Source organism: Dipteris shenzhenensis, chromosome 17, assembly GCF_047967505.1.
Source record: "Dipteris shenzhenensis isolate YYH24624 ecotype China chromosome 17, Dip_SZ_1.0, whole genome shotgun sequence".
In the NCBI taxonomy this organism is placed as follows: domain Eukaryota; kingdom Viridiplantae; phylum Streptophyta; class Polypodiopsida; order Gleicheniales; family Dipteridaceae; genus Dipteris; species Dipteris shenzhenensis.
Window position 1 is genome coordinate 53,630,112 of NC_141612.1, and position 26,282 is coordinate 53,656,393.

General features: G+C 45.2%; 1 protein-coding gene across 2 annotated transcripts in view; it reads left to right on the top strand.

Moving 5' to 3' along the window:
• The window catches only part of LOC147892298 (uncharacterized), a 104,952-nt gene that overhangs the window by 56,946 nt on the left and 21,724 nt on the right, over positions 1-26,282 (top strand). For both annotated transcript variants that reach the window (XM_087388875.1, XM_087388876.1), the window contains exon 4: positions 22,039-22,230. In XM_087388875.1, the coding sequence (XP_087245001.1) occupies positions 22,039-22,230 (192 nt within the window). The remainder of the gene's footprint in view (positions 1-22,038; positions 22,231-26,282) is intronic.

Consider the following 26,282-nt stretch of genomic DNA (forward strand, 5'->3'; position numbering starts at 1 on the left):
TGTAAAAAACGACTCCTTAAAAGCAACCAATAAATGAGTGATTAAAAGAAACCTAAAGTACAAGTTGTGCCTAGAAGAAACTACAAGTCACATAACAAAATCCATACAATATTGCTAATTTTAGAGAGTAACAATCAAGATTGTTTTGAACTTGTCTGTCCAGCTCCAAAAATTGAAGGAGATAGGCAATGAAAAGAGAGACCAAGTTGCTAATCAACCCCACAGAACAAATAGCAAAACAAAAAGGTACGAAGAAAAACTTAAGCACAGGCGATGAAACCTGCAACGACAATCAATCACCAAAGATCAAGAATCCAATGCGTAGATATAAATGAGGATGAAAATTTGTATGGCTATTGGTAAGGAGGTCAAGCTAGTTAGCCTAGGGTCATATAACCTTACCTTGGGATAGTTAGCACATGCCGTAGTTTTGGAACAGTTAGGAGAGTGTTAGGCTTGAGACGCCTAAGACACCCTATGCCTACATTAGCATGAGCCTTAGCTCATTTGGGGCATTCTTGGGAATGGGGGGCCTCTGGAGAATACCCAGCTAGGATGGAGCTCATCCATGCCTGTGTCATCCTATGAGAAGTGTGGTTTTACCTGGGAGTACGTCGGTCCCCTGTTGCTAAGCCTCTAGCTTGAGGGTTGCCCTTGCAAGGATCTACGGTTAGGTGGTGATGTGCTAGCTTACACCATGTGTATCCCTATGTTAGTGTGCTAACCTGAGTTGATCTTGCAGGTTCATGTTGTACTTTGGTCCTTGGAACAGTTAGGGCAGTCATAGGGTTGAGACACCTAGGACACCCTATGCCTATATAAGCATGAGCCTTAGCTCATTTGGGGCATTCTTGGGAGGTTGATGTATACGATAAACATGAACAACCTGAATATAGTGGTTTACACATTATAAAAATGCCTCACATTGACTCAAACATTTCTGATTTGGCAAATTATGGAGTGATTTCTTCCCAATTCCATAGATTTTCCCGCCTTTGTACAACTAAGGAGTCTTTTATCACTTTACGATTACACGAGGTATAATCCAAGGAAAATAATGAAAAAAGCACGCACAATCTTAGATATGAAGTCTTTTATCTATGGTGTATCGGCCTTAGGTATGTTTAGAATGATTGAACATAAGCTGAAAACAAAAAGCGGGGAGCTGAATAGCCCGTTTTTCTTTTAGTTTTAAAAGAGAGTTTGTTTGAGTATGCTTGTGCTTTCTAAGTTAGAAATGTATTTTTGACTCTTTGTAGGAAACAATACATAAGTGTAAAGGACCATTTAGCTTTTTATGTTTTAAATAAGAGTGAGAGTGAGAGTGAGAGAGCAATATTTTAGCTTTTTGGAAGGTTTTGTTTCTTGACTTGCTTGTTTATTTTTGCTTAGTCACCTGCTTCCTTTCTTCTTTATTTCTTGTTTTCTTTCTCTTATGTTTATTTGACGTATTTTAGTAAGCATTGGGTTTGCCCAAGAGACTCGCGGGTCTTTAGAAACCCAGTATAGCTGCGCTTGGGCACTGATGACGACATAAGTGTTGCTTTGCTTGCTAAGTATGTCTTCCTTTTGTTTTTCTTAAAAGTTTTTGTTTACCTCTTTTTTCTTCTCTTTCATATTCTCTTTTATTTTCTCTTTTATTTTCTGTGTAGATTTTTGATCTTTAGAACAACAAAAAATCTAAATTTGTATGATTGGACTTATTCTAGTCTTACAAAGGTATATTCTTGGGAATGGGGCCTTTGGAAAATACCTAACTAGGATGGAGCTCATCTAGGCCTATGTCATGCTAAACACATATGTGCGTAGATGGGACTACGTGATATGAGACGTGGTTCCACTTGGGAGTACGGTGGTCCCCCGTTGCTTGGGCTCTAGCTCGAGGTTGGATCCTTGCAAGGATCTACGGTAAGCTGGTAATGTGCTAGCCTATACCATGTGTGTCCTTGTGTGCTAACCTTTGTTGATCTTGCAGGTAGCTTGAGTATAGGAATCAACTTAATATCTACAAGACTTTTTTCCAAAGAAAAGAATATTCTATTAATAAACTCCTTAGGATAAGGACACCAAGGAAAATACAACTCCCCAATGAAGGGTACAAAAAATACAAGTATATCCCCCTGGCTAGCAGCTCTATGGGAGATACCTTGTACAAAGTGCTGAACAAATAACCACTATGGTGGTTTATAATGCCATATTATACCACCATCTGGATTACAATACCTCTAGGTTAGTGGAGGCTAACCTTGTAAGCGGTGTTTCAGTTGGCATCAAACGCAACTCTATCTTGTTGCTTTTGGTTGTCTAATTGTTTGCCTCATTCGTCATTCTTATGGATTGTTGAGTTCCTTAGATCTCTTGTGAGAAATGTGCTTTTGGTCTTTATTTGTGTCTATGGAATTTGTTTGTGGGAGTTCTAGGTTCTCTTTGTTGAGTTCCTTAGATCTCTTGTGAGAAATGTGATTTTGTTTTTTGATTGTGGCTCTTGCGCCTCACCTAGCTCTTTACTCCCGAACTCCCTTCTCTCAGCCAGCTCCCGTCCGTACAGCTCCCAGCGCATTTCGTACAACTGCGCGCTCAGTGTCTGCACGCAGCCCAAGCTACACATTTCGTACAAGTGCCGCAGACAGGCGCACACTCCATCCGTACAAGTGTATGGCACCATATAACCTGCACCCCATCCGTACCTTAGTCTACTCCGTATGCCTGCAACACCACTATCTGCTGTACTGCTGTACAATAGTGTGATCATCCGTACCGTATTGCAGGCTAGCAGCTCTATGGGAGATACCTTGTACAAAGTGCTGAACAAATAACCACTACGGTGGTTTATAATGCCATATTATACCACCATCTGGATTACAATACCTCTAGGTTAGTGGAGGCTAACCTTGTAAGCGGTGTTTCAGTTGGCATCAAACGCAACTCTATCTTGTTGCTTTTGGTTGTCTAATTGTTTGCCTCATTCGTCATTCTTATGGATTGTTGAGTTCCTTAGATCTCTTGTGAGAAATGTGCTTTTGGTCTTTATTTGTGTCTATGGAATTTGTTTGTGGGAGTTCTAGGTTCTCTTTGTTGAGTCCCTTAGATCTCTTGTGAGAAATGTGATTTTGTTTTTTGATTGTGGCTCTTGCGCCTCACCTAGCTCTTTACTCCTGAACTCCCTTCTCTCAGCCAGCTCCCGTCCGTACAGCTCCCAGCGCATTTCGTACAACTGCGCGCTCAGTGTCTGCACGCAGCCCAAGCTACACATTTCGTACAAGTGCCGCAGACAGGCCCACACTCCATCCGTACAAGTGTATGGCACCATATAACCTGCACCCCATCCGTACCTTAGTCTACTCCGTATGCCTGCAACACCACTATCTGATGTACTGCTGTACAATAGTGTGATCATCCGTACCGTATTGCAGGCTCCCGTGGCCGTTCCGTACGAGATTCGTACAACAAATAAGCTGCTATCTACTCCCGTCCGTACGCTTCTGTCCGTACCATTGCCGTACGGTCGTACAACTATTTTTGCCCAACGCCTATCAGTCCGTACAGTTGTGTACCTGTTGCAAGTTCGTACCGTACCTGTTGCAGGTTGTCCGTACAGTTATGTACATGCTGCTGTACAGATACGTGTGTCGTCTGTACTACAGCCAGGAAGTCTTTGCAGGTGCCCTTTTGTAGGAGTCAGGCACTTGGGCATTTTATTCTTTTGCAAACATTGCAATCAGTTTGCAAGATCCACTCCAGAATTTGGGGTTTTGTGGTTTTGCTTGCAATTTTTGCAGAGAAATTGGAGCTTTTGCAGGAAGAGTGCAATTTTTGCAACATTTGGGGCTTTCAGTAAATTTGACCTCTTTTGTATGCAATTTCCCACAAGAAATTGGGGCTTTTGCATTTGGGTTGCAATTTTGCAGTGAAAAAGCAATTTGGGAGTTTTGCAGGCCCTTTTTGGATTCAGTTTGAGTCACATTACAGACATTTGGGAATTTTTGCAGAATTTTCTTGCAGTTTTTTGGGCATTTGCAGAGCATTGTGGTGCATTTCGAGCCTTTGATAGGTTGTGATAGTATTTGTCACTGGGGACAAATTTTCTTTGGCAGATTCTGGTTGTGCATTTTACATCCCAGGTTGGGATTTTACTTGTTCAGTTTGCTGTATTTTTGAGTTTATCCGGCAAAAATGGCTCAGAACAACCCTAATGAGATGTTTGGAGTCCTTACACAGGAGGATAATTTGGATGGCACCAACTACTCCTTGTGGAGTTTCATGGTTCACAACATCTCGGTTGGCAGACACCTTGGGATTATGTCAATGGAGATGAAGCAAGGCTAGATTTTGTGGCTACACCTGTTACTCCTACAGCTGGAGGCAGGGGGTAGAGGTCAAAATGCAGCACAAGTAATTGGAGCTGCTGCTCCAGGGGCTCCCACAACAAAGCGACCTCAAAGGCAGCTTGGGAGATATTGGAGAGTATGTTTGTAGCAAGAAATGATGCGAGAGTTTCCTTCCTGAAGCGAGAGCTTTCTCATACGCATATGGATGAGGGAGATTCCATGAATACTCACCTCACAAAGCTTCAGGATTTGAGGGAGCAATTGCTGAATATTGATGAAGTTATTTTGGATTCAGAGATGATTACCACCACTCTGAATTCTCTTCCTGAGTCCTATCTTGGTTTCCACACCTCGTTGAATTTGTCATTGAGAGGCGAGTTGGTAGGACTTCTGTTGCAGGTTGAGCAAACACGAAGAAATATGGCAACACAGGCTGGCGAGCATGCCATGCTTTCTAAGTTTAAGCCTAAGGGAAAAGGGCAGCAAAAGCAACATGCCAATCAGTCCGCACATCAGCATAAAGCTGACTTAGGACAGCCCTCTTATAAGGCTAAGGGTGATGCAGATAAGCCTAGAAAGAAGGGCATTTGTCACTACTGCAAGAAGCCAAGTGATTATATTGGTGAATGCAAGAAGCGCATAGCTAAAGAAAAGAAAAGGGATTCAGGTATGGCTGTGTCAGATGCATCAGCTCATGCACATGATGGGGGCGATGTTACAGCCAACTTTGTGGAAGAGCACTATGCCTTTTTGTCTTGCATTTCAGATTCTTCGGTGGGTAGTTTAGATGCTACAGCCACTATTGAGGACGATCCTTATGCTTTCTTGACTTGCAGTTATGATCCTTCAAAGGATGCTGCATGCTCTCTCAGTGTCAATGAGACACTGAATACTTGGTATTTTGATAGTGGTGCTTCTAAGCACATCACTTCTAAGAAGAGCCTTTTTGCATCTTTGCATCCTCCACCTACTAAAAAGAAGGTGACTTGTGCAGATAATTCTTCTTATTCAGTGTGTGGAGTGGGGGACATTATCCTCACATCCACTGATGGCACAGATTTCAGAATTTCAGATGTTCTCTATGTGCCAGGTATAAAGAAGAATTTGCTTTCAGTGTCCTCTCTCAATAGAGGAGGATTTCAGGTTATGTTCGATGATGCTAAGTGTGCAATCAGAGACAAAGAGAATGACTATGCTTTGATGTTGTTTGGCACTTTGTATCAGGGTATTTTTCAGCTTAACATATATGAGAAAAGATCCGATCTTGCACTTTCAGTGAGCACTCCCACTGTTGCGATGTAGAATGCGGAGTTATGGCATGCCAGGTATGGGCACATGAGCTATGGCAGCTTAATGACACCTCAGAAGCATGCTATGGTTGATGCATTGCCTCCTTTGGAGTTACCTCCTTCTCATGCATGTGAGGGTTGCATCCTTGGCAAGATCCATAGATTTCCTTTCAAGAAGGATGGTGCAATTAGAGCTACACGCAAATTACAGCTCATTCATAGGGATGTCTGCGGTCCCATGAGGACACCTGCTTTTGGGGGTTATCTCTATTATGTTACATTCATAGATGACTTCACCAACTACACTTGGGTCTATGGTCTTAAGGCAAAATCAGAAGTATTTAAGTGTTTCAAACACTTTGTGGCTATGGTTGAGAATGAGATAGGACTCAAGGTACAGACACTTGGCACAGATAGAGGGGGGGAGTATATGTCTCATGAGTTTGGGGCATTTTTGAAGGAGAAAGGCATCATGCATCAGCTTACAATGAGGCTTACACCTCAGCAAAATGGCAAAGCTGAGCAAAAGAATCACTCTTATGGAGATGGATAGATGCATGCTTACCGGTAAAAAGTTGCCTCACAAGTTTCGGCTCGAAGGCCTCATGTATGCAAACTATGTTTTGAATCGGGCTCCCACAAAGGCTTTGAAGACACTCACTCCCTATGAGGCATGGCATGGGAGAAAGCCTTCAGTGGATCACTTCAGAGTTTTTGGTTGTGGTTCATATGCCCACGTGCCTGTGGAGTTTCGACACAAGTTGTCAGATAAGGTACTTAATTGCATTTTTGTTGGGTATAGTGCACAAAGCAGAGGCTATCGTTTCTACAATCCTGCTTCTTGCAAGATTTTTGTTAGTAGAGATGTTATATTTTCAGAGAATTTAGCACATAGACATGCTGAATTTAATATTCGAGCTTCTTCAGATGATGTTTTTGAGGGGATGCTTCCTATAGCATTTGGTTCCCCAGCTGAGGTTCATGCTAAAAATCAGAATTTACAGCAACCTCCTCCTGATCCACATGCCCCGATTCAGCCACCAGTGGATTTTGTACCTCCACAGGGTGTGGATGAAGTTGTTAGGCAAGAGATCCAAGAGATACATGCAGCCAAAACAGTCCCGAATTGGTTGCTACAAACTCTCAAGGAGAGTAGACTTGAGGCTCCATTGCTTGGCAGAACTCGTAGTGCAGTAAGGCACGCAAGGGGGGCTCTTTCAGTTGAGACAGGTTATGCAGGTACTCTTCTTGATGAAGAAGAACCTGACTCTTTTGAAGAAGCAAAGGATAATGTGCATTGGATGCATGCCATGCACCATGAATTGCAGCCAATTGAGAAAAGTTAGACTTGGGATGTTGTGGATTTGCCACCAGGTAAGCATGCCATTGGTACCAAGTAGGTTTTCAAGGTGAAAAGAAAGTCAGATGGGTCCATTGACAGGTACAAGGCAAGGTTGGTTGCCAAAGGCTATGCACAGAAGAAGGGCATAGATTATGAGGAGACTTTTGCTCCTACATCCCGGATGACCACCATCAGGTCGATTATTGCTATGGCTGCAAATTTTGTTTGAATGTCCATCAGTTGGATATAAACAGCTTTCCTTAATGGGGACTTGCAAGAAGAGGTTTATGTCAAACAACCTCTTGGATTTGAACTTTCTGGCAATGCACTTCAAGTTTGCAAGCTTAACAAAGCTTTATATGGGCTAAAACAAGGCCCACGTGCATGGTATGCCAAGATTGATGCGTTCCTGGCAAGTAAGGGGTTACATAATAGTCCCACGAAAAGCACCCTCTACATCAAGAAGGATGGGGGGGATATTTTGGTTATCATTCTTTATGTAGATGACATGCTGCTTACGGGGTCAAATGAGGAAAGAATTGTAAATTTTAAAGCTGAATTTGACATGATAGATTTGGGCATGTTAAATTTTTATTTCGGGATCCAGTTTATACAAGACAAGCGTGGTGTCGTTATGTCTCAATCCAAGTATGTGCATAAGCTCTTGGATAGGTTCAACATGCATGATTGTAAGCCTATTGCCACTCCCATGGAGCCGGGGCTGAAGCTTACTATGTATGATGCAAGTTAATCAGTGGATGTCACACTTTACGGCTAGGCTATTGGATGCCTCATCTTTTTGTGCAATACATGACCGGATGTTCAGTATGCAGTATCTCAGGTGAGCAAATATATGAACAGCCCAAAGACAACACATTGGCAAGCTATAAAACGCATCTTCCGTTATTTGCAAGGCACAAAGTCTTATGACTTGATGTTTCCCAAGGGGGGTGACTTGCAGATGCATGCTTACAGTGATTTAGATTGGGCTGGAGACTATGATACTAGGCAGTCCACTAGTGGTAATTGTTTCTTTTTGGGCAAAGCTTGCATTTCTTGGTTGAGCAAGAAGCAATCTACAGTGGCTACTTCCTCATGTGAAGCTGAGTACAGGGCAGCTTTCACAGCGACAGTTGAATGTGTTTGGCTGCGACATTTGTTCGCTGATCTTCGTCTCTTATTGGAGGGTCCTTCTCCAATTTTCAGTGATAGTCAAAGTGCTATAGCAGTGGCAAAGAATCATGTGTTTCATGCTCGCCCGAAGCACATTGAGGTTCATTTTCATTATGTCAGAGAGAACTTGCATGCAGGGGAGATCAGTATGATCTATGTATCAACACATGACAATGTTGCAGACATCTTCTTCAAAGTACTTCCATGTGAGAAGTTTGAGGCATTTCGTAGTGTCCTAAACTTATCTCCTTTTGGTGATTGATCACTACCTTGTACACCACATGGGCACTGCAGGGGGGTTATTATCATATTCTAGGCAGTGGCCAATGTAATGTAATAAGTGGGTTATGGGCACTTTTCCCTCTTAGATGTTTTTCCTCCTAACCACAGTGTAATCCCTAACTACGGTTAGTGGATAAGATAGGGTTTTGTCACTTAGACAAAATCCCTCATCTCTCTTTTGTACTTCTTTTTTTTTTTGGCAAAAAGAGACTTCTATTAAGTATTAAAGAAAACTGTTAGAGCAAGCTCCATACGGGATACACCATGCAATGCATGAAAAGCTCAAAAGCCAAAAAGAAAGGATCGGGGCAGAAAGTGCCATCTCAATATTGTAGAACCCTCCGAGAAAAAGGGAGAACCCCTCCAAACTCATAGGAATAGAGTCCTCCTAGAAGAGGCTGCCCGTGAAGGGCCCTGCATGCTAGCCCAAATGGCTATCAAAGTATGAACCGTGTCAGTCCAAATACGTGTGAACACCTGTGAAGGGTGTATCTGGGTGCCATCCAAGGCCTCTGTACATCTGGCTCTCCAGATGTACCAAGAGGAAATGCTAGCCAGAATCTCCCAGGAAGTGTCCATTGAAGCATGAGAAGCTCTGAAGGGAGTAAGTGGTACATCCTAAAGAGAGCAGGTCTTTATCATCTGCCTGCGGACCGAGAGTGCCCAAGAAGGCTCACCCTCATAAAACATCTGGGGCCCAATAAGGGATAACCAGGCGACCGAGCCCCAAGTCATGAAGAAAGGGGAGGTATGAAAAATGCTGAGTATCCGAGCAACCCCTTTCCAAACAGTCCTCGCCCAACTGCAGTCCCAAAGGCAATGTCGCATTGACTCCTCTGCAGAATGACAACGAGGGCAAGTAGGGTCAGCCCCAAATCGTGATCTCCACAGGTTCACTGCAATCCCTCCATGAATAAAAAGCCAAAAGAAAAGAGTGATTTTTCTATTTCTGAGGGATTTCCAAAGCCTCCTCCAGAAGTAGTTACGCAAATCTGCAGTGATGAAGAAGCTGTCCCAATGGGGGGCTCTGGAGGGTCCAGCCCCTACTGCTTAACTGAAATCTCCTGGCATTACCAACCGTGAAACGAAAGAAGGGAATCCCCCTCTCTCGGTGTCCATGATCTATCCACTCCCACTCTCCAGGGTCCCACTGTAAGCACCTGATAGGTGCACCTCCATATAACCACAATCTCCAGGATCCCAGGGCCAAGAGCAAAGGGTCGGGGTCTAAATACCACTGCAAGCCCGCTCCATGATCCACAAAGCCAGCAATCTTGACAGGCTGAAAGGCAACCTCTAGAAGAATATCATCCGTGGATCTAGAAAGTATACCCCCATCCCCAACGTCAAAGACAAGTGCATCCTCCCCAACACCTAGAAGAGCGATCACCTGAAGAGGAACTGTTGTCCTCGAGAAAGCTTGCTTACTTCATTTTAGTCCACTATTCAGCAGACTTACGTTCAGCTCACTCTCTTGCTCCCTCTTGCTTCCCTTTTGTTCACAGCCAAGTGGAATTTCCTTTTCAAGCACAATTGGAATTCAATGGGTTCCATGTAGAGGTTGGCCAAGCAGGGGCAGTGAAATTTTGTTGGTGCAACACTATTCATAGCAGGTGATTTTTTTAGGGCAGTTACTTATGCATACTTCTGAGATGGCTCAGAATCATGATCCGAGATGTGTTTTGGGTTTTGGGCCAAGAGGATAAATTGGGTGGCACCAATTATTTCATGTGGAGTTTTATGGTGAAAAATCTACTACCTGCAAAGAGTCATTGGGGCTTTGTCATAGGTGATGAGGTCCGCCCATTAGATGCAGTTGTTGCTCCTGCCACGCCTCAGGAAGGACGTAATCCACATGGTAGGCAGCAAGTTCCGGAATAGCCAGCCACACATGCTGCTTCTACTCAAGATCAAAGGAAATGGGATGCCAGATGGCAGAGATGCCCATGCGTCTCTGATTTACCCTGTCTGTAAAAGGTTTATTGTATCTCACATCCATTTCTTGAGGACTTCCAACCAAGCTTAGGATACTTTGGAGTATACGTATCAGGCAAGGAATGAGGCCCGGGTTTCTTCTTTTAAAGACAGCTTGATAGTGCCAAAATGCAGAAAAGTGAGTTCAATTTCAGATCACTTGACAAGATCTAAGATCATAGAGAACAGTTGTTAAATATTGATGAGGTGATATCTGACTGTCAGATTCCACTACTCTAAACTCATTGCTAGACTTGTATTTGTCTTTTCATACTTCTTCTAAATCTCTCCGCAGTACAGGCCCTCTCAATTTTAAAGAAATAATGGGACTGTTATTGCAGTAAGAACAGACAAGAAAGAACATGTCTTGGGGATCAAGCCTTGTTGGAAAAAGCATCATTTTGGTGGCCATCAATCTAGGACCGATTCAATTCAGCCATCAAAAACAAATTCTGATAGCCCAAAAGAAGAATCAGCGCAATGAAGCCTGGACATTATATCAATGAATGCAGGAAGAGGTTAGAGATAGAAAAGTAAAAGAAGGATGCTGGAATGATAGTTTCAGATCCAATGCATTGGATGCAAGCAAGGGACGTGCTTCAGCAAATTATGTGGCTGAAGAGATGCAAGCAAGGGACACATTTCAGCAAATTATGTGGCTGAATAATGGTCCTTCTTGGTTAGCAATTATGATGCCAAGTATGATGCCAACCATGAGATTACCTCACTTAGTGTGAGTGATGTTTTCAGCTGCAGTTTGGTTTGATAGTGGGGCTTCCAGGCACATCACTCTAAGGAAGAATTTATTTACTGATTTACAGCGTGCTCCAGTTGACAAGAGAGTGTCTTGTGCCGACAATTCTTCATACCTGTGAAGGGAGTTGGAAGGATTTTGCTGTTATCAGTTGATGAGATTGATTTATGCCTTCCTGATCTCCTTATGTGCTAGGGATCAAGAAGAACGTGCTGCAGTTTCCTCTTTTGGGAAAATATGTTCTACGATCATTTTTTAGGGTAATAAGTGATACGAACAATTTCTAATCTCTCTGGTTTTCGTTGATTCACTGGCTAGCTCACAAGCGATGGCATCCATTTTTCCTCCCAGCCTCTCTTGGGGATCGCATGTGTATACCAAAGATACGTAATTTCATTCCTTCATGCTTATCCACAAGCCCACAATTCCCTAGATGGTTCTCCCCTGCCACATGTCTTTTTTTTAGACCTTTAGCTTGGTACACCATTGACCCCTCTCTTGGGGCACAATTAAACCATTTGCCCCTTGCCATTCTGACACATTTAGGTGCACCTAGGCCTGAGCACTCAGAACCACCTAGTCGATGCCAATACACCCTCACCTAGGACCTTGGCAGTTACTTTCCTTGACCATTTAATTTACGCACATGAAATATTACAGAAGTCGGTCATCTAAGAGAGAATGCCCACCGATCTTTCCGAGGTCATGCTATCTCGGCTAGAGCATAACATTCCTTCCCTCTTCAAGCATCAGCGTCCTCGATGATGAAATCTGGGAACACTCTCCGTAACTAGTATACGGATTCCCAGGTAGCTTCCGATAGAGGTAGACCATGCCATGCAACCAACACCGTGGGTATCTTCCGATTGCGCACTTGCATTGATCCTCGGTCCAGGATTCTTGTTGGTTTGCGTCTTGCATTATCCTCTATCTCCTGAAACAAAACAACACCTTCGATTAGTGAGTCACCAGTATGCAAAAATTTCTTTAAACGAGAAACATGAAACACTGGGTGCACCTTACACCCCGGTGGTAATTCTAATTTATAGGCTACCTTGCCTATTCTTTTTAGAATTAACCATGGCCCACAATATCGAGGTGATAACTTAGCACTCTCCTGCAGTCAAAGACTCTGAGTGCTCAGGCCTAGGTGCACCTAAATGTGTAAGAATGCCAAGGGGCAAATGGTTTAATTGTGCCCCAAGAGAGGGGTAAATGGTGTACCAAGCTAAAGGTCTAAAATGATGACATGTGGCAGGGGAGAACCATCTAGGGAATTGTGGGCTTGTGGATAAGCATGAAGGAATGAAATTACGTATCTTTGGTATACACATGCGATCCCCAAGAGAGGCTGGGAGGAAAAATGGATGCCATTGCCTGTGAGCTAGCCAGTGAATCAACGAAAACCAGAGAGATTAGAAATTGTTCGTATCATTTGGTATCAGAGCGCTGGTTATCGGAAAAGGAGGGATGAAGGTGGACGAACGTTGCGCAAAAGCAAGCTACGTTAAATTCTAATAGCGAGGCTGTCGCTCGGCTTTTATTGTCTGACCTTGGAGAGCTATGACTGTGAACGTTGTGCATAAGCAGGTCGAGATTTATTACAAGCCTTTCAATTACGTGGGCTACATCGACGTCATAGTTACCAGACGCGCAAGCTTTGACGCTCTCAGTTTGGTTATGAGAATTTGGTGAAGGGGAGGAAGCCTCGCTCACAAACATATCGATTATGTCATTGGAAATGGCAGTTACACTTGAGACTGCTGCAATTTCAATTCCAAAGCTAGGCATACGACCGGCGCTGATGTAATATATTGTACTAGCTTGGGGAAAAAAAAAAAAAAGCTTTAGAGCTCAAGTCTTTATGCCTTAGTCGTGAACGTGGGCGAGCTAGAGTCAACACCAGTGGTCACGTAACTAGCCCGTGGGCTGAGACTGATTTCGAAATGGAGACCAAGCTGGCACGATTACCTGCAGAACAGTAGTTTTCTGATATTCAGTCAACTGCGTGGGTTCAAATAACATCGACTACGTTTGAGAAAGAAGGGCGTCCAAATTCGAGCTACGTGGAGCTTCCAGGGAGCAGTTCTTTTCCCTTCTATACAAATTTTCAATTTGCAGTTTATTATTCCTGTACAGCAAAGGGGAATTTGAAGTGAAAAATAAAAATAAAAAATTCTATTTTCCCTTTTGAAAGAATGGAGACAGAGGGACAAGATTCCAGGGTAAATCCTGGTGAATCTAGAGCGCGATCTACGCAAGAAGTGTCCCATCACACAACGCCTACTCTGGTGGGTAGGATTTCTGTATTAGAAGATGCCTTACAACAGATCATGAACCAGCAGCTTCAAGTGAACGCTGGTCAAAATGAAATTAGAGAGATGGTGCAAGCCTTGTCGGCTAGACCATCTAGAAATGAAAAGGGCAAAGCTCCAGCAGAGCCAGAGCCCAGTATACACTCGTCGGAACGTGCGAAGGTCAAGGTACCTAATATTGCTAATTATAGACCGGAAAAGTACGTTGGTCGGATGACTGAGCGCAGTTATGATGTGATCGAGGTTTGGTTACACAAGTGGAAAGAAGCCTTCGCCATTTGTGAAATCAGATCTGATCTAAAGAAAATCTGCGAGAGCACTCACCTGTTTATTGAGGCAGCGGATAGGTGGTGGATAAAGCAACAGAAAGATCAAATTGCCGCTACCACCTGGGAAGGGTTTAAGGCTGAATTTAAGAAACACTTTCTTCCACCTGACGAAGAGTCCCGAGCTTGGGATGCTTACAGAAACCTTCGCCAGAGGAATTTGTCGGTGGCAGAGTACACTGACAAGTTCAGGGAATGTGTTATGAAAATAACAGATCCTCTCCCTATGTCGGTTCAGTTGAAAGACTATATCTATGGACTGAACGACAAGATTACGATGGAAGTTCGGGCTAAATATGTGACTACATTAGATGAATCTATTGCAGTAGCCCTGAACTATGAGGATGCCAGAGGCAGACCTAGTGGGTTTGTGTAGGCAGGGACTCAGCATGAGTACCCGAGAAAATGGGGATTTCAGAGGAAATGGACTTCAAAGACAAGTGTCTTGCAGCAAGTGGCCAAACCAAGCAGGTGAAGCCGGTTGAGGGACAAACAAAGACAAGTACCACCGTTGGGGTGAAAAGAAAAGTAACTTGAATGGCAGCCCGGGCTTGGTCAAAGTCCTCGTTGACCCCTGAGCAAAAAGAAAAAGCTAGAAAAGAAGGATTGTGCTTCGGCTGCCTTCAACGACATCAATGGAAAGATTGTCCACTAAACAAAGACCGTCGCACGGCCAATATGATAATATCTGAATGCGACGCGGAAATGCAGGAGAGTCCCAATGCGGAATATATGCAGATGCAATTGGCGGGACCTTCTCAGAGGTTAGTACCTGTGTTGTTAAGTGTGTCTGTTACTAAGTTAGTAAGCGGTGCACCTGATAACATCCTTTCAAAGCCCGCAGCAACGGGTATACAGTTTTCAATGAGCCCGAGTTGATTAAAATGAAAGGGCAAGTAGCCAATCATGATGTGATTGTGTTGTTTGACTCAGCGTCAACACACAATGTAATTAACTCAAAGCTTATTAGGAGGCTCAAGTTGAAAACTAGTTCGTCTGACTATGCTTATACGGTCAGGATGGCGGACGGAAGTTCAACTAAAGTATGGGACCAAAGGGTTACCCAGTTGGAACTTCGAATACAGGACTATGTTGAGAAGCTGGACTTTGAATTGACCAGGCTAACTCACGCAGATATAGCCCTAGGCATGGCTTGGCATTTTTGGAAAAATCCAGCCATTGATTGGAAAAAGCATATTTACCAGTTCAAGATGAACGGGGTAGAATATGTTTTGCGAGGTGAAAAGGATTTATCTCGAGGACCATTGATTTCAGCCATGGAAATTCGGAAGACTCTGAAAGAGTTTCTGTGTCTGTGTATAGCATCGGTAGAGTCGATTGATGATGCATCGGCTAGCACTGAGGCTACCCAAGATGGGAAAATGGCCGAGTTAGCTAAAGAGATATTGGAGGAGTTCTCTGATTGTTTTAGGGATGAGTTACCTTATGGGTTACCTCCAGAGCAGAATGTTCAGCATAAAATTGAGATATCTTGGGGGCAGAACCTGTAAATAGACCTCCCTAGAGCGGAATGTTCAGCATAAAATTGAGCTCATCCCGGGGGCAAAACTTGTAAATAGACCTCCCTGTAGATTAAGCTTTACAGAAGAAGCTGAGGTGCGAAGACAACTGGAAGAATACCTCAAGCTGGGGCAGATTCAACCCAGTTTTTCACCTTTTGCTTCTCCCCTGTGATATTAAAAAGGAAGAAAGATGATACTTTTCGTCTCTGTATAGATTACAGAGCATTGAATAATATCACTATTAAGCACAGGTATCCGATGGCTCGGATCGATGATTTGCTAGATGCATTGCATGGGGCCGTAATTTTCAATAAGATAGATCTTAAATGTGGCTACCATCAAATCCGTATTAGAGCCGAGAATGTGCATAAAACCGCTTTTAGAAGCAGGTTTGCTCATTATGAGTTTTTGGTAATGCCCTTTGGACTTACCAATGCTCCAGCTACATTCGTCATGCTTATGAACGATTTACTACGTCCGTATATCGGAAAGTTTGTAGTACATTTTATTGACGATATTCTGGTATTCAGTAAAAGTGTTACTGAGCATCATGGACACTTAAGAATAGTGTTCAGTACTTTGAGGAAAGCCAGTCTTTATGTAAATAAGAAGAAAACTATACTGTGTATGGTTAGACTTGAATATTTAGGATTCATAATTACTCCAAAGGGGGTAGAAATGGATCCAAAGAAAGTGGTTGCGATACTGACTTGGCGAATCCCTCAGAGTTTGACCGCTTTGCGATCATTCTTGGGATTTGTCCAATTTTATCGAAGGCATATCAAAGGATATTCTAAAATAGTATCGCCATTGACTGATCTGACCTCAGATAAAGTACCTTTTATATGGGGACAGAATCAACAAGAAAGTTTTAACACCATAAAACAAGCTGTGGTCACAGGACCGGTGTTAAAAATAGTTGATCCCCAGAATCCGTTGTTCTTGGAAACCGATGCAAGTGCCATTGCGGTAGGAGCAGTTCTCCTCCAAGAGGGAAGGCCAGTAGCCTTTGAAAGCAAGAAGCTTTCTGCCTCTCAACGAAATTGGCCAACTCATGAATTAGAGTTGTATGCTGTTGTCCATGCTTTGAAAACATGGAGATATTATTTGTATGGATCAGAGTTTTATGTGGATGTTGATCATGATACTCTGAAACATTTTTGTAAACAACCTGACTTGAGAGGCCGCCAAGCTAGGTGGGCAGAACTCATGCAGGAGTTTAATTTGACGATTCGGTACCGAAGAGGGAAGGATAATAAAGTTGTTGATGAGTTGTCACGCATTATGCATAACATGAGTTTCACGGTGTTAGAGAGTGCTCTAATGACCGAGATTAGAGAAACTCAAAAGGTGGACGAGTTCGTCCAGAGCCTTTGGCCTAAGGCTCATGTGTTAAAACCCTGGGAAAAGGATGACCTGGCATCCAGAAAAGGCCAAACTTATGCAAGATATGCCATAAGGGATGGTATGCTAAAAAGAAATGGCAAGGTAGTAGTACCTAGTCAGAATGATCTCAGGCAGAGAGTCATTCGACAATGCCATGATAGCCCATGTGCGGGACATCTAGGAGTCGAGAAGACATATGATCTCGTGAAACGAGATTTCTTTTGGCCAAAGATGAAAAAGCATATTCATGAATATGTGACACGTTGTTTTTCGTGTCAGGTAAGTAAGGCAGAGCATTTCCATGGACTTTATTGTAGGACTGCCTACGACACAAGGTGGATATGATTCTATCCTTGTGGTGGTTGATCGTCTTACCAAGATGGCTCACTTCATTCCAACTAGAGAGTCTGTTAGTGCCCCGCAAGTAGCGGATTTGTTTGTATCAATAAGTGCATTGTCAGGCATAGAGAAAAGGACTATCGCATAGTCATTATAGACACTTTAAATAAGGATTTGTTGGCATCAGTTACTTCAGCAATGAAGAATGCAGAATTATGGCATGCAAGTATGGTCCTGCAAACTATTGCAATCGATAGTTATTGGAGAGACATGGAATGGTACAGAATATGCCTTCTTTAAGTAGAACTAGTTAGTACGGGACTGAGCCTCTTTTTTTTTCTCTTCGAAGAAAGGAACCTTCTATTAATGCTTGAAAGATTTCATACAAGACAGCAGCTCCGAAGGTGCTAAGTATGAAAAAACCGGAAAAGGCTGAAAGAAAGAAACTGGCATGTTCCAGAGAAGCCCAGCTCACTGCCTAGGGGATCTCTGGAACTAGGGCTAACAGCCAAGTGGGGGGACTATACAGCCAGCGAATCCCTCGCGGAGTGAAGATGTAGAAAACACCTGTAGGCCAAGCCTTGTAGAAACGAGCATGCCTCTCAATAGTCGCCCTGGAGCTTGGAGTCCTGCGCATCCCGGTGGACCGTAGAGTGTAAATGATATCCTGCTAGATGGCAACCAAGGTAGCCGAGGGTGGAACTGGGTGCTCTCCCATCACAAGACTGCAGCGAGCCACCCAAATGTTCGAAGCCATGATGCTAGCTACCACCTCCCAAACATTGTCCTCCCTAGGAGGAGGAGCTAAATAGGGTGTCAGGGGGGACTACCTCATGGAGTGCAATCCTCTGAATGCTCTGACCTTGTATCCGGTAGGCTAGGGAGATCTCATCAATCTGAAACGTGTGTCCTCCCTCTGTCAACCAAGCCACCATCCCCCAGGTGTAGTCTCTATGAAGACTCTGCATACGTGTCATGATCCGGAGGGCTCTCATCCAGATCCTCATTGTGCTACAACAGCTCCATAGGCAATGCGGGATAGTCTCCAGGACACCATCTGAGCAACAATGGCACTGTCCCTCCACTCACATTTGCTCCAACCATGGGCCGATGGGCTTGCCTTCGTGGGCTGCCAGCCAGAAGAAGTATGAAATCTTCCTCGGCCGCAAGCTGGACCACAACCGCGTCCACAACCTGGAGCAAACATCCCGAGGCACTCTCTGGGTCACCCAGTGTCTCTCCCTCAAGGGGATCCACCTCGACGAGTCCATTTGAAGTCTCCTGCCAATCCGTGTGGTGTAGTTAAAGAAAGGCACCTCATCTACCATCTCAGTTAGGCCGCCCCTGGAGGGCCATAACCACTCCCCCGGATTCCAATGGACCTCCCTCAGGGGTCTACCCTCCCACAGCGAAAGGCGCCATCTAGAGGCGTCCTGCTCTGAGATACTAGGAGGGTCAATGTGCCGCTCCTTGCCGAAGCGTCCTACCACTCTGATCATTTGCCAATGTATCCCATCAAGACTCCCATCCATCTTAGGGTCGCTCCTAGTGAGGGGCTGAAGTAGGCCTCCAGGTCCTACACGGAAGAAGTCGGGGTGCGTGCTGCCGCGCTGCATCAAAATCCTCAAGGGAACACCAGTACGGGAAAACTGCCCCAACCATGTGTTGTCTCTCCGTTGCTCTGATGTGATGTCAATACCCACCTGGCATCCGAGGTATCTCGCTGTCTGGCCCCATGGAATCCATCTAAAACCAAAGTCACTCCCCCACTCACGGATCTCCTGTGTCTCCTCAAAGCTCGTGAAGAAGCCTATGGATTTCGTCCAGTTGATCCGTGCCCCTGAGGCCTCACAATAGATAGCCAGGGCGCCTCTGACTCTCTCTAGACTCGCTGTGGTGCTCTCAACATATAAGGCCGTGTCTCCGAGTCAAGGAGCTCCTCTTGCCTGATTGGGAGCCTCAACCCTGTGAGACCCGCCACCTGTGATCTCAAATAGTAGCCCAGAGCCTCCGCTACAAACGAGAAGAGGAAGGGAGCTAGTGGGCAGCCGTGGCGGACCGAGCGCGAGAGAGGAAAGGCCTCGCGTGTGTGTCCTCCGATAAGCATCTGACTAGAGCTCCCTGCATAAAGCGCTGAAACTCCTTTGACCCATCTGTCTGAGAAACACAATCTCCTCATGGTGCCCTCCAGAAAAGACCACTCCACCCTGTCGTAGGCCTTCTCAAAGTCCAAGAGAAGGATGGCAAGTGGCTGTGACTCCTCCCTGGACGAATCCACTGCCTCCCAGAACGTGAAGATGTTGTCCAGGATGTTGCGCTTTCGGACAAACCCAGTTTGTGTATCATGGATGATGTCGGTAAGATGAGACCATAACCGCAAACTCAAGACCTTGGCGAGGATCTTGTATGCAGTATCAAGCAAAGTGATCGACCTCCACTGCCGGATATCTGACCTATCTCTCCCTTTCGGGATCAAACAGATCCACCCCCTGCTCAAGGACTGGGGGAGAAGGCGTGTGTCAAAAATCTCCTGGCAAGCTAAATGGAAGGGGTTGGAGATAATCTCCCAGAAGTTTCGGAAGAAGGCCAGAGTTAAGCCATCCTCCCCCGGGCACTTGTGGGTCGGGAGAGCCTTGAGGGCTTCCCAGAGCTCCTCATCTATGAAAGGCTCCTCAAGTCTGCTGCATAAGTCCCGCGAGACTACTGTCACATGACTGCGTCTCTAGGCAAAATTATCATTGAACCAAGCATACATTACACATGATTTGGAGGGTCTATTACACCATCCTAGTTTTCCTAGACTAGTCTATCTCCTCAATGTAATCTTTGTTTCTTCAAGCAAGATTCAAGATTATAATATTTATTTCTCATTTAGCCAAAGAGGCATTAGTATTTTCTCTAGCATTGAATATCCCTAAGCGGAGAGTTCCACCCTCCTCTCGTGAAGAAATCGACAGGCAGCCCATCATGTGGAATGATCGCATACTAGATGAGCATGGCAGATCACTGGGCATGTCACATTATATGCAGTGGTCTAGATGGGAGTTGGGACCTGCATCCACGGTCGGTGCTTGGAAAGCTTTTAGGATGCTTCCAGAGGATCAGAGAGCTTGTTTAGCTAGTAACCTCAGAGGAAGTGCAGCCAGGATGCAGTAGATAGATGCAGCCATACCAATGGAGTGGATGGATGCAAACCATTTGCCTATTTCTGAGTCCACCTGGTTGGGGGCTTTTTCAAGGACAGGTATCCCTCCACAGGTTATAGCCTTGCGGGATGCACATGAGGATACCCTTGTCTTTCAGGTTCATGCAGGAGGCAAACTCCACAGATCTTCAGATGACATTCTTTTGGAGGCTCCTTTTCAGCGTGTCAGGATTGCATGATACATGGAGATGGGTAGAGACTCACAATGGTATCTTGATCCAGACCCCGTACTCCTGGCTATTGGATCTTGGAGGCTTTGGTTGTATGGAGGTTCCCCTATTAGATCCTTGCATTGGGATCCAGGGGAATGGGAGTGGATAGTTGCAGGGCACCGAGAGAAGAGCATCCCCTTCTTTCGTTACACGGTCAGAGTCCAGCTCAGTTGTAGGGGCTGGAGGCCCTCTAGAGCTCCTCATTGGGATACTTTTCAAATTTCTACAGAGATGTAGAAAAACTTTTGGAGGAGGCTTTGGAAATTCCTCAGGAATAGGAAAATCACGCTATTCATCTGGCTTACTATTCATGGAGGGATTGCAGTGAACCTGTGGAGATCCAGGTTCGGGGCTGACCCTACATGTCCTCGATGCCACTCAACAGTTGAGTCAGTGCAGCACTGCCTTTGGGAGTGTACTCAGGCGAGGACAGTTTGTTGCTAGGATATTTTGCACTTTTCATAGAGCACCCTTCTTCATGACTTGGGGATCAGTTGCTTGGTTGTCACTCACTGGTCCACAGGCTTTCTTTGAGGGACATGACACGGACATAGCTTTCTTTGTTCGACGACATCTTGTGGAGTCATGCTCCCTTCGGGATGTTCCGTTTACTCCATTCAGAGCTCCCCACGCTTCTGTAGACACATCTTGGGAGATTCTGGCTAGTATCACAGCATGGCATATTTGGAGAGCCAGATGTACAGAGGCTTTGGAGGACTCCGAGGTTCACCCTTCTCAGACTATGGCTAGTATCTGGGCAGATACTATACACACTTTGATGGCCATTTGGGCGAACATACAGGGAACCTCCAGGACTGCTATTGGTAGGAGAGTTGCTTTTCTCAGCGTCTGGAAGGATTGTCCTTTCTTCTCTGACTCTCCTTCAGGGATGAGGTGGCATTTTCAGCCACCACCCTGGATTTTTGTTTGCTCATTCTGAGCTGTTTTTTCTCATGCTTGATATGATGTACTACCGCACTTGAGCTTGTTCTGCGGTTTTTATTCATACTTATTGTACTTTTCTTGAAAAAAAAATAAAAATAAATATCCCTAAGCAGATATTATGGAGTTGAGGTGGCTTCAAACAATGAAAGACTCTCAATTTACCTACAAAATGACATGTTTGATTTTTGTACTACATGTTGTGACATAGTTTTATAAAAAATGGTATGGCTTTAGGGTATGTAGGAAAAACAAATAAACATAAAAATATGTGCACCTGCGTGTGTGCGCATATAAGAAAACAATATAAGGGTTCTCAACAATCCGTGAGGCGTTGAAAATAAACAATGTGCATGCATCAAAGAGGGCGCATATATAATACTCACAATTTATTATTAAATTTTGGTGGATATACTTCAACCGCTTGCTCCTTTGTAGGCGACTTCTCTCATTTAGAAGTTTTGGAAACTATAGACTAGAGTGACTCTGTCCTTCCCTTAGCCAATAATATTTCACATCATATATTTAGAACCCACACATGCCACAACCAAAGAAAATGTGTTGTAACTCACAAAAATTTCTCAAGGAAGGGTGATGATGACTGAAGAAGATTTCTAGGCTCTAACCCTAAAGCATGGTGTGTTACAGGTGCCAAATGGTTCGTTTTTCAAAGTTTACATGGCCTACGTGAGGAGTTATTTAGACTCGTTGTCTTTATTGGACCCTCAAAATGACCCAGATTTTATAGCATCTGTTCAAAGTAGACAAGCTGGTTATGATAAATATTCTTCTGAACGAGATCCAGCGATCAAATTATTCTCTGCATATTTTGGCGAAAAGGTATAAAAGCCCTTGTGTTTGATTTTTCCTATGCATTCATGTGAAAATGTGAAATAGCTCACTTTTTTGTGTGTGGGCCCCTCCCCCCCGCCCTTCTTCTTCCAAAAAAAAAAAAAAACCAACCACCACCATCAAATAAAAAGAGAGAAGAAAAATGGTAAATAGAATGAAAATAAAATAAGAAATTAATAATCAACCCGATGATGCATTTTCATGTCCTCATGATTCTTTCTTTTTATGTGAAAGCCATTTAAGTGGCCTTGGAGGATTCATTGGAATATCTCCCCTTGCGGAGAGATGTATCGATAGTTAGAATTCTCATTGGATTCCTAGAGTGAATGGGGCAACTAAAAATCTACATATCTTGTTTCCAGAGAAAAGAAAACTTCTATTAAGGCATTAAAAAAACCGTGCTTCTAGCCTCCCAAAGGGATTAAAGATGGTAAATACAATGCAAGGTTGTTAGAAAACAACACAACCTGTTTCCAAGGCATCGGCTCATTGCCTAGGTTGCCTGGAGAACAGGGGCTAACAGCCATGGAGGTGGTCTATGCATCCAATGGATATTACCCGCGGAGAGTGTAGAAAATCCCTGTAGGCCAAGCCTTGTAGAAGCAGTCCCGCCTTTCAACGGTCCCTCTCGATCTTGGAGTGTCGTGCTCCGAGGAAGCGTGAAGACGATGTCCTGCCAAATGGCCACTAGGGTGGTCATCGGAGTCGTCGTCTGTCCCCCCATCACCTGATTGCATTGAGTAACCCAAATATTCCAGGCGGTAATGTTGGCCACTGTCTCCCAAACATTGTCCTCTGGTGAGAAAGAGGGACAAGAGCGAGAAGGCGCTACTGCATTAGAGGCATGTGTCCAGGAGACCTGCTGGCCATGGATTCTATAAGTTGGCGACATTGGGTTGATGGAAAACGCATCCCCGTCCTCCGTGAGCCATGCTACCATCCCCCAAGTGAAGTCCCTTTGCATCTGCTGAGTACTGGCCACTATTCGCAAAACCGCAAGCTAGATCCTCTTCGGCGCTGCACCACCTCACAGGCAATGGGGGATCGTTTCTAGCACGCCCTCTGCACAACAAAGGCACCTGCCGTCGACTCGCATATGCTCTAGCCAAGGGCCGATGGGCAATCCTCCATGAGCCATTAACCAGAAAAAGTAGATCTTCGTGGTCTCACGCTTGTCCAGATGAGGTCCAAGCTATGGCCTCTAACTAAACCTGTCACTTGCCGATGCTCGTCGTGTAAGAGAAGAAAGGCACCTCCTCCACTCTGTCTGACTCTCCTACCCGTGCCAAGCTAGAGCCACTCCCTTGGGTCTCACTGTAAGTCGCGAAGAGGCCGACCCTCCTAGAGCGAGAGGCGCCACACTTCTCCCTCGAGGCCTGAGAGAACTGTGTTCGGGTCAATGTGCCAAGCCTTGCCTAGACGGCCTACTACTCGGATCTGCTGCCACTCCAACCCCCACATGTCACCCACACTGTCGTCGTCGCTCTCCGACTCCTCCTGTAGCTGACCACCTTGTCCCACCCTATAGAAACAATGGCGGAAAGAGAGGAGAGTGTCAATGGGGGTTTGGAAGGCGAGTAGTCCGTATCTGTCCTTTGACGTACCAAAGTGGCTACCGGCTCCATGCATACCTTCCGTGGCCATTGCAACATAAAGGAAACGTCGACTCCAAACAACTCAGTACACTTGTGGAGTGGTGAGTAGTGCGACTAATCCAGCTTGAACTCAAGTGGCAGTCTGATCACTCCTACTGCCAAGCCACAGATTGGCTTGTCCTCCGTGAAGCCCAGCTGGAAATTAAGTTCGGCACCATGACAAGCTATAGATCCAAACCGTGCGGACCCATTCAATCTTCCGTCATGCGTGATAATTGATCACCAAGCATGGCATCAAACATAGCTGGAGTCCAATTCTCTACCCTATGGAAGCGAACTGGGAACCTCTCAGCTAGATGTGTGTGGGAGCCCACTCCACTGATCGAACCCCCTTTCCGAGGCTGCAAAACCAGAAGTGTCACCTCCAATGGCATAGGATACAAGTCTGAAATCTCAAGGTAGTTCCAGGGCGCCAACCTCCAAAACTCCCTCAGAAGAGGACGCACCAATTCTCTACCCTATGGAAGCGAACTGGGAACCTCTCAGCTGGATGCGTGTGGGAGCCCACTCCACTGATCGAACCCCCTTTCCGAGGCTGCAAAACCAAAAGTGTCACCTCCAATGGCATAGGATAGGAGTCCGAAATCTCAAGGTAGTTCTAGGGCGCCAACCTCCAAAACTCCCTCAGAAGAGGACGCACAGGTTGAAGCCACTTCCCCCGGAGGCCTTGTTGGAAGCTGAGGGGTGAGAAGGGAGGGGAGGAGCGCGATGAGGCAGAGCCATACCTGCGAGAGGACAAAGATGCCCCTGTCTGCGGGGTTTCACCCTTGCTAGTGGGCAGAGGGTCGAGCATGGATTGAGAAGGAGATCACGTGCTGTGGGGGTGGGAAGAGGGACTACCGGGTTGGAGGGGGGGGGAGGGGGGGTTAGGTGGTGACAGTGATGACAGCTGCGAGAGGGTGGGGGGGAGGATTGTGGGGGATGGAGAGACGGCAAGTGACGGTAGAGAGGGGTCAGGAGGGGGAGGCAGCCTCCTCTGACGCGGAGGAAGAGGTCAGAGATGTGGCCAAAACCAGTCTCTGGGGTCTGGCCTGGGCGTCCAGAGTCTCCTCCTCCATCACTGTAGCGAGTCTATCGGCCTGTCGATCGGGGTCCCGCGTGCCTCCTGGGCCCTGCTGCTGCTGAGTGGCTGTTTGAGTGTGCTGAGTCGCTTCCCCAGCGAGATTGAAGGATCGTCTAGGAGAGAGAGAGTGCAGGTAGCTAAGGATCGCAGAAGAACACCCGTCACGTCGATTTGATAAACAAAAACAAAGGAGTACAAGGTACAAATACATAGGACTAAGTGTTCTATGTGGCCTAAAAGACACTAACACTAGAGGTGTCTTTATTTATGCCTACAAGGCTCATACCATGGCCTATAGGGCATCACTAGAACCACCAGAGGATGGCCTACAAACCCCCTTCCATGGGATGGACTGAAGTACTCTGGAAACGTCTCAAAATACCTGGTATTTTTCTGGTCATGGTGGCACATGTTCATCCAAAAGGATATAGCCACCTATGAATGTACAAGGGATGTCAAATCATGTAACAAAGGGAACCAAGTGTAAAGCCTGTCGAAAGACTTCGAACTTGGGACGAGGAAGTGCCTTCGTAAACATATCTGCTATGTTGTCCGCTGTGGGAAGATAGGACAACTCTATGTCTCCTGCTGACAACCGCTCCCGAACATAATGATAGTGAACTTCAATATGCTTGGTACGCGCATGAAACACTGGGTTACGCGCAATGGCCAAAGCACTCTGGTTGTCAGTGTAGACAATAGTGGAGGATGTCTGGCGAATACCAAGATCTGTAAGTAACTGTCGAAGCCAGACACACTCTACTATAGCGGTGAAGGCTGCCCTGTACGCAGCCTCACAGCTAGATGTGGAACTATTGGTTGCTTCTTGCTGAGCCAAGAGATACATGATTTGCCAAGCAAAAAACAATTGCGAGTATGTGACACTCTGGTGTCGGAACATCCTGCCCAGTCACTATCCGTGTAAGCATGCATGGTAAGTGAACCCTGATCACCATAGAAGAGGGCTAAATCCTAAGTGCCTCTGAGATATCTGAAGACTCTCGTCACTGCCTGCCAATGGTGTGAATTGGGCATGTGCATGAATCTGCTGAGCTGAGATACTTCATACTACAAGTCAGGTCTAGTGTGACATAAATAAATAAGGCATCCAACAGCCTGCTGATAAAGAGTGATATCACATGGTGGGCTCCCATCATGAGCTGAGAATTTGAAGCCAGGGTCCACTGGAGTAGAGATTGGCTTGCAATCCTCAAACTGAAAACGATCAAGGAGCTATCCAATATACTTGGACTGAGACATCATGATACCCCCCTCAACATGAGCAAACTGAATGCCCAAATAATAGTGAAGCTGTCCCATGT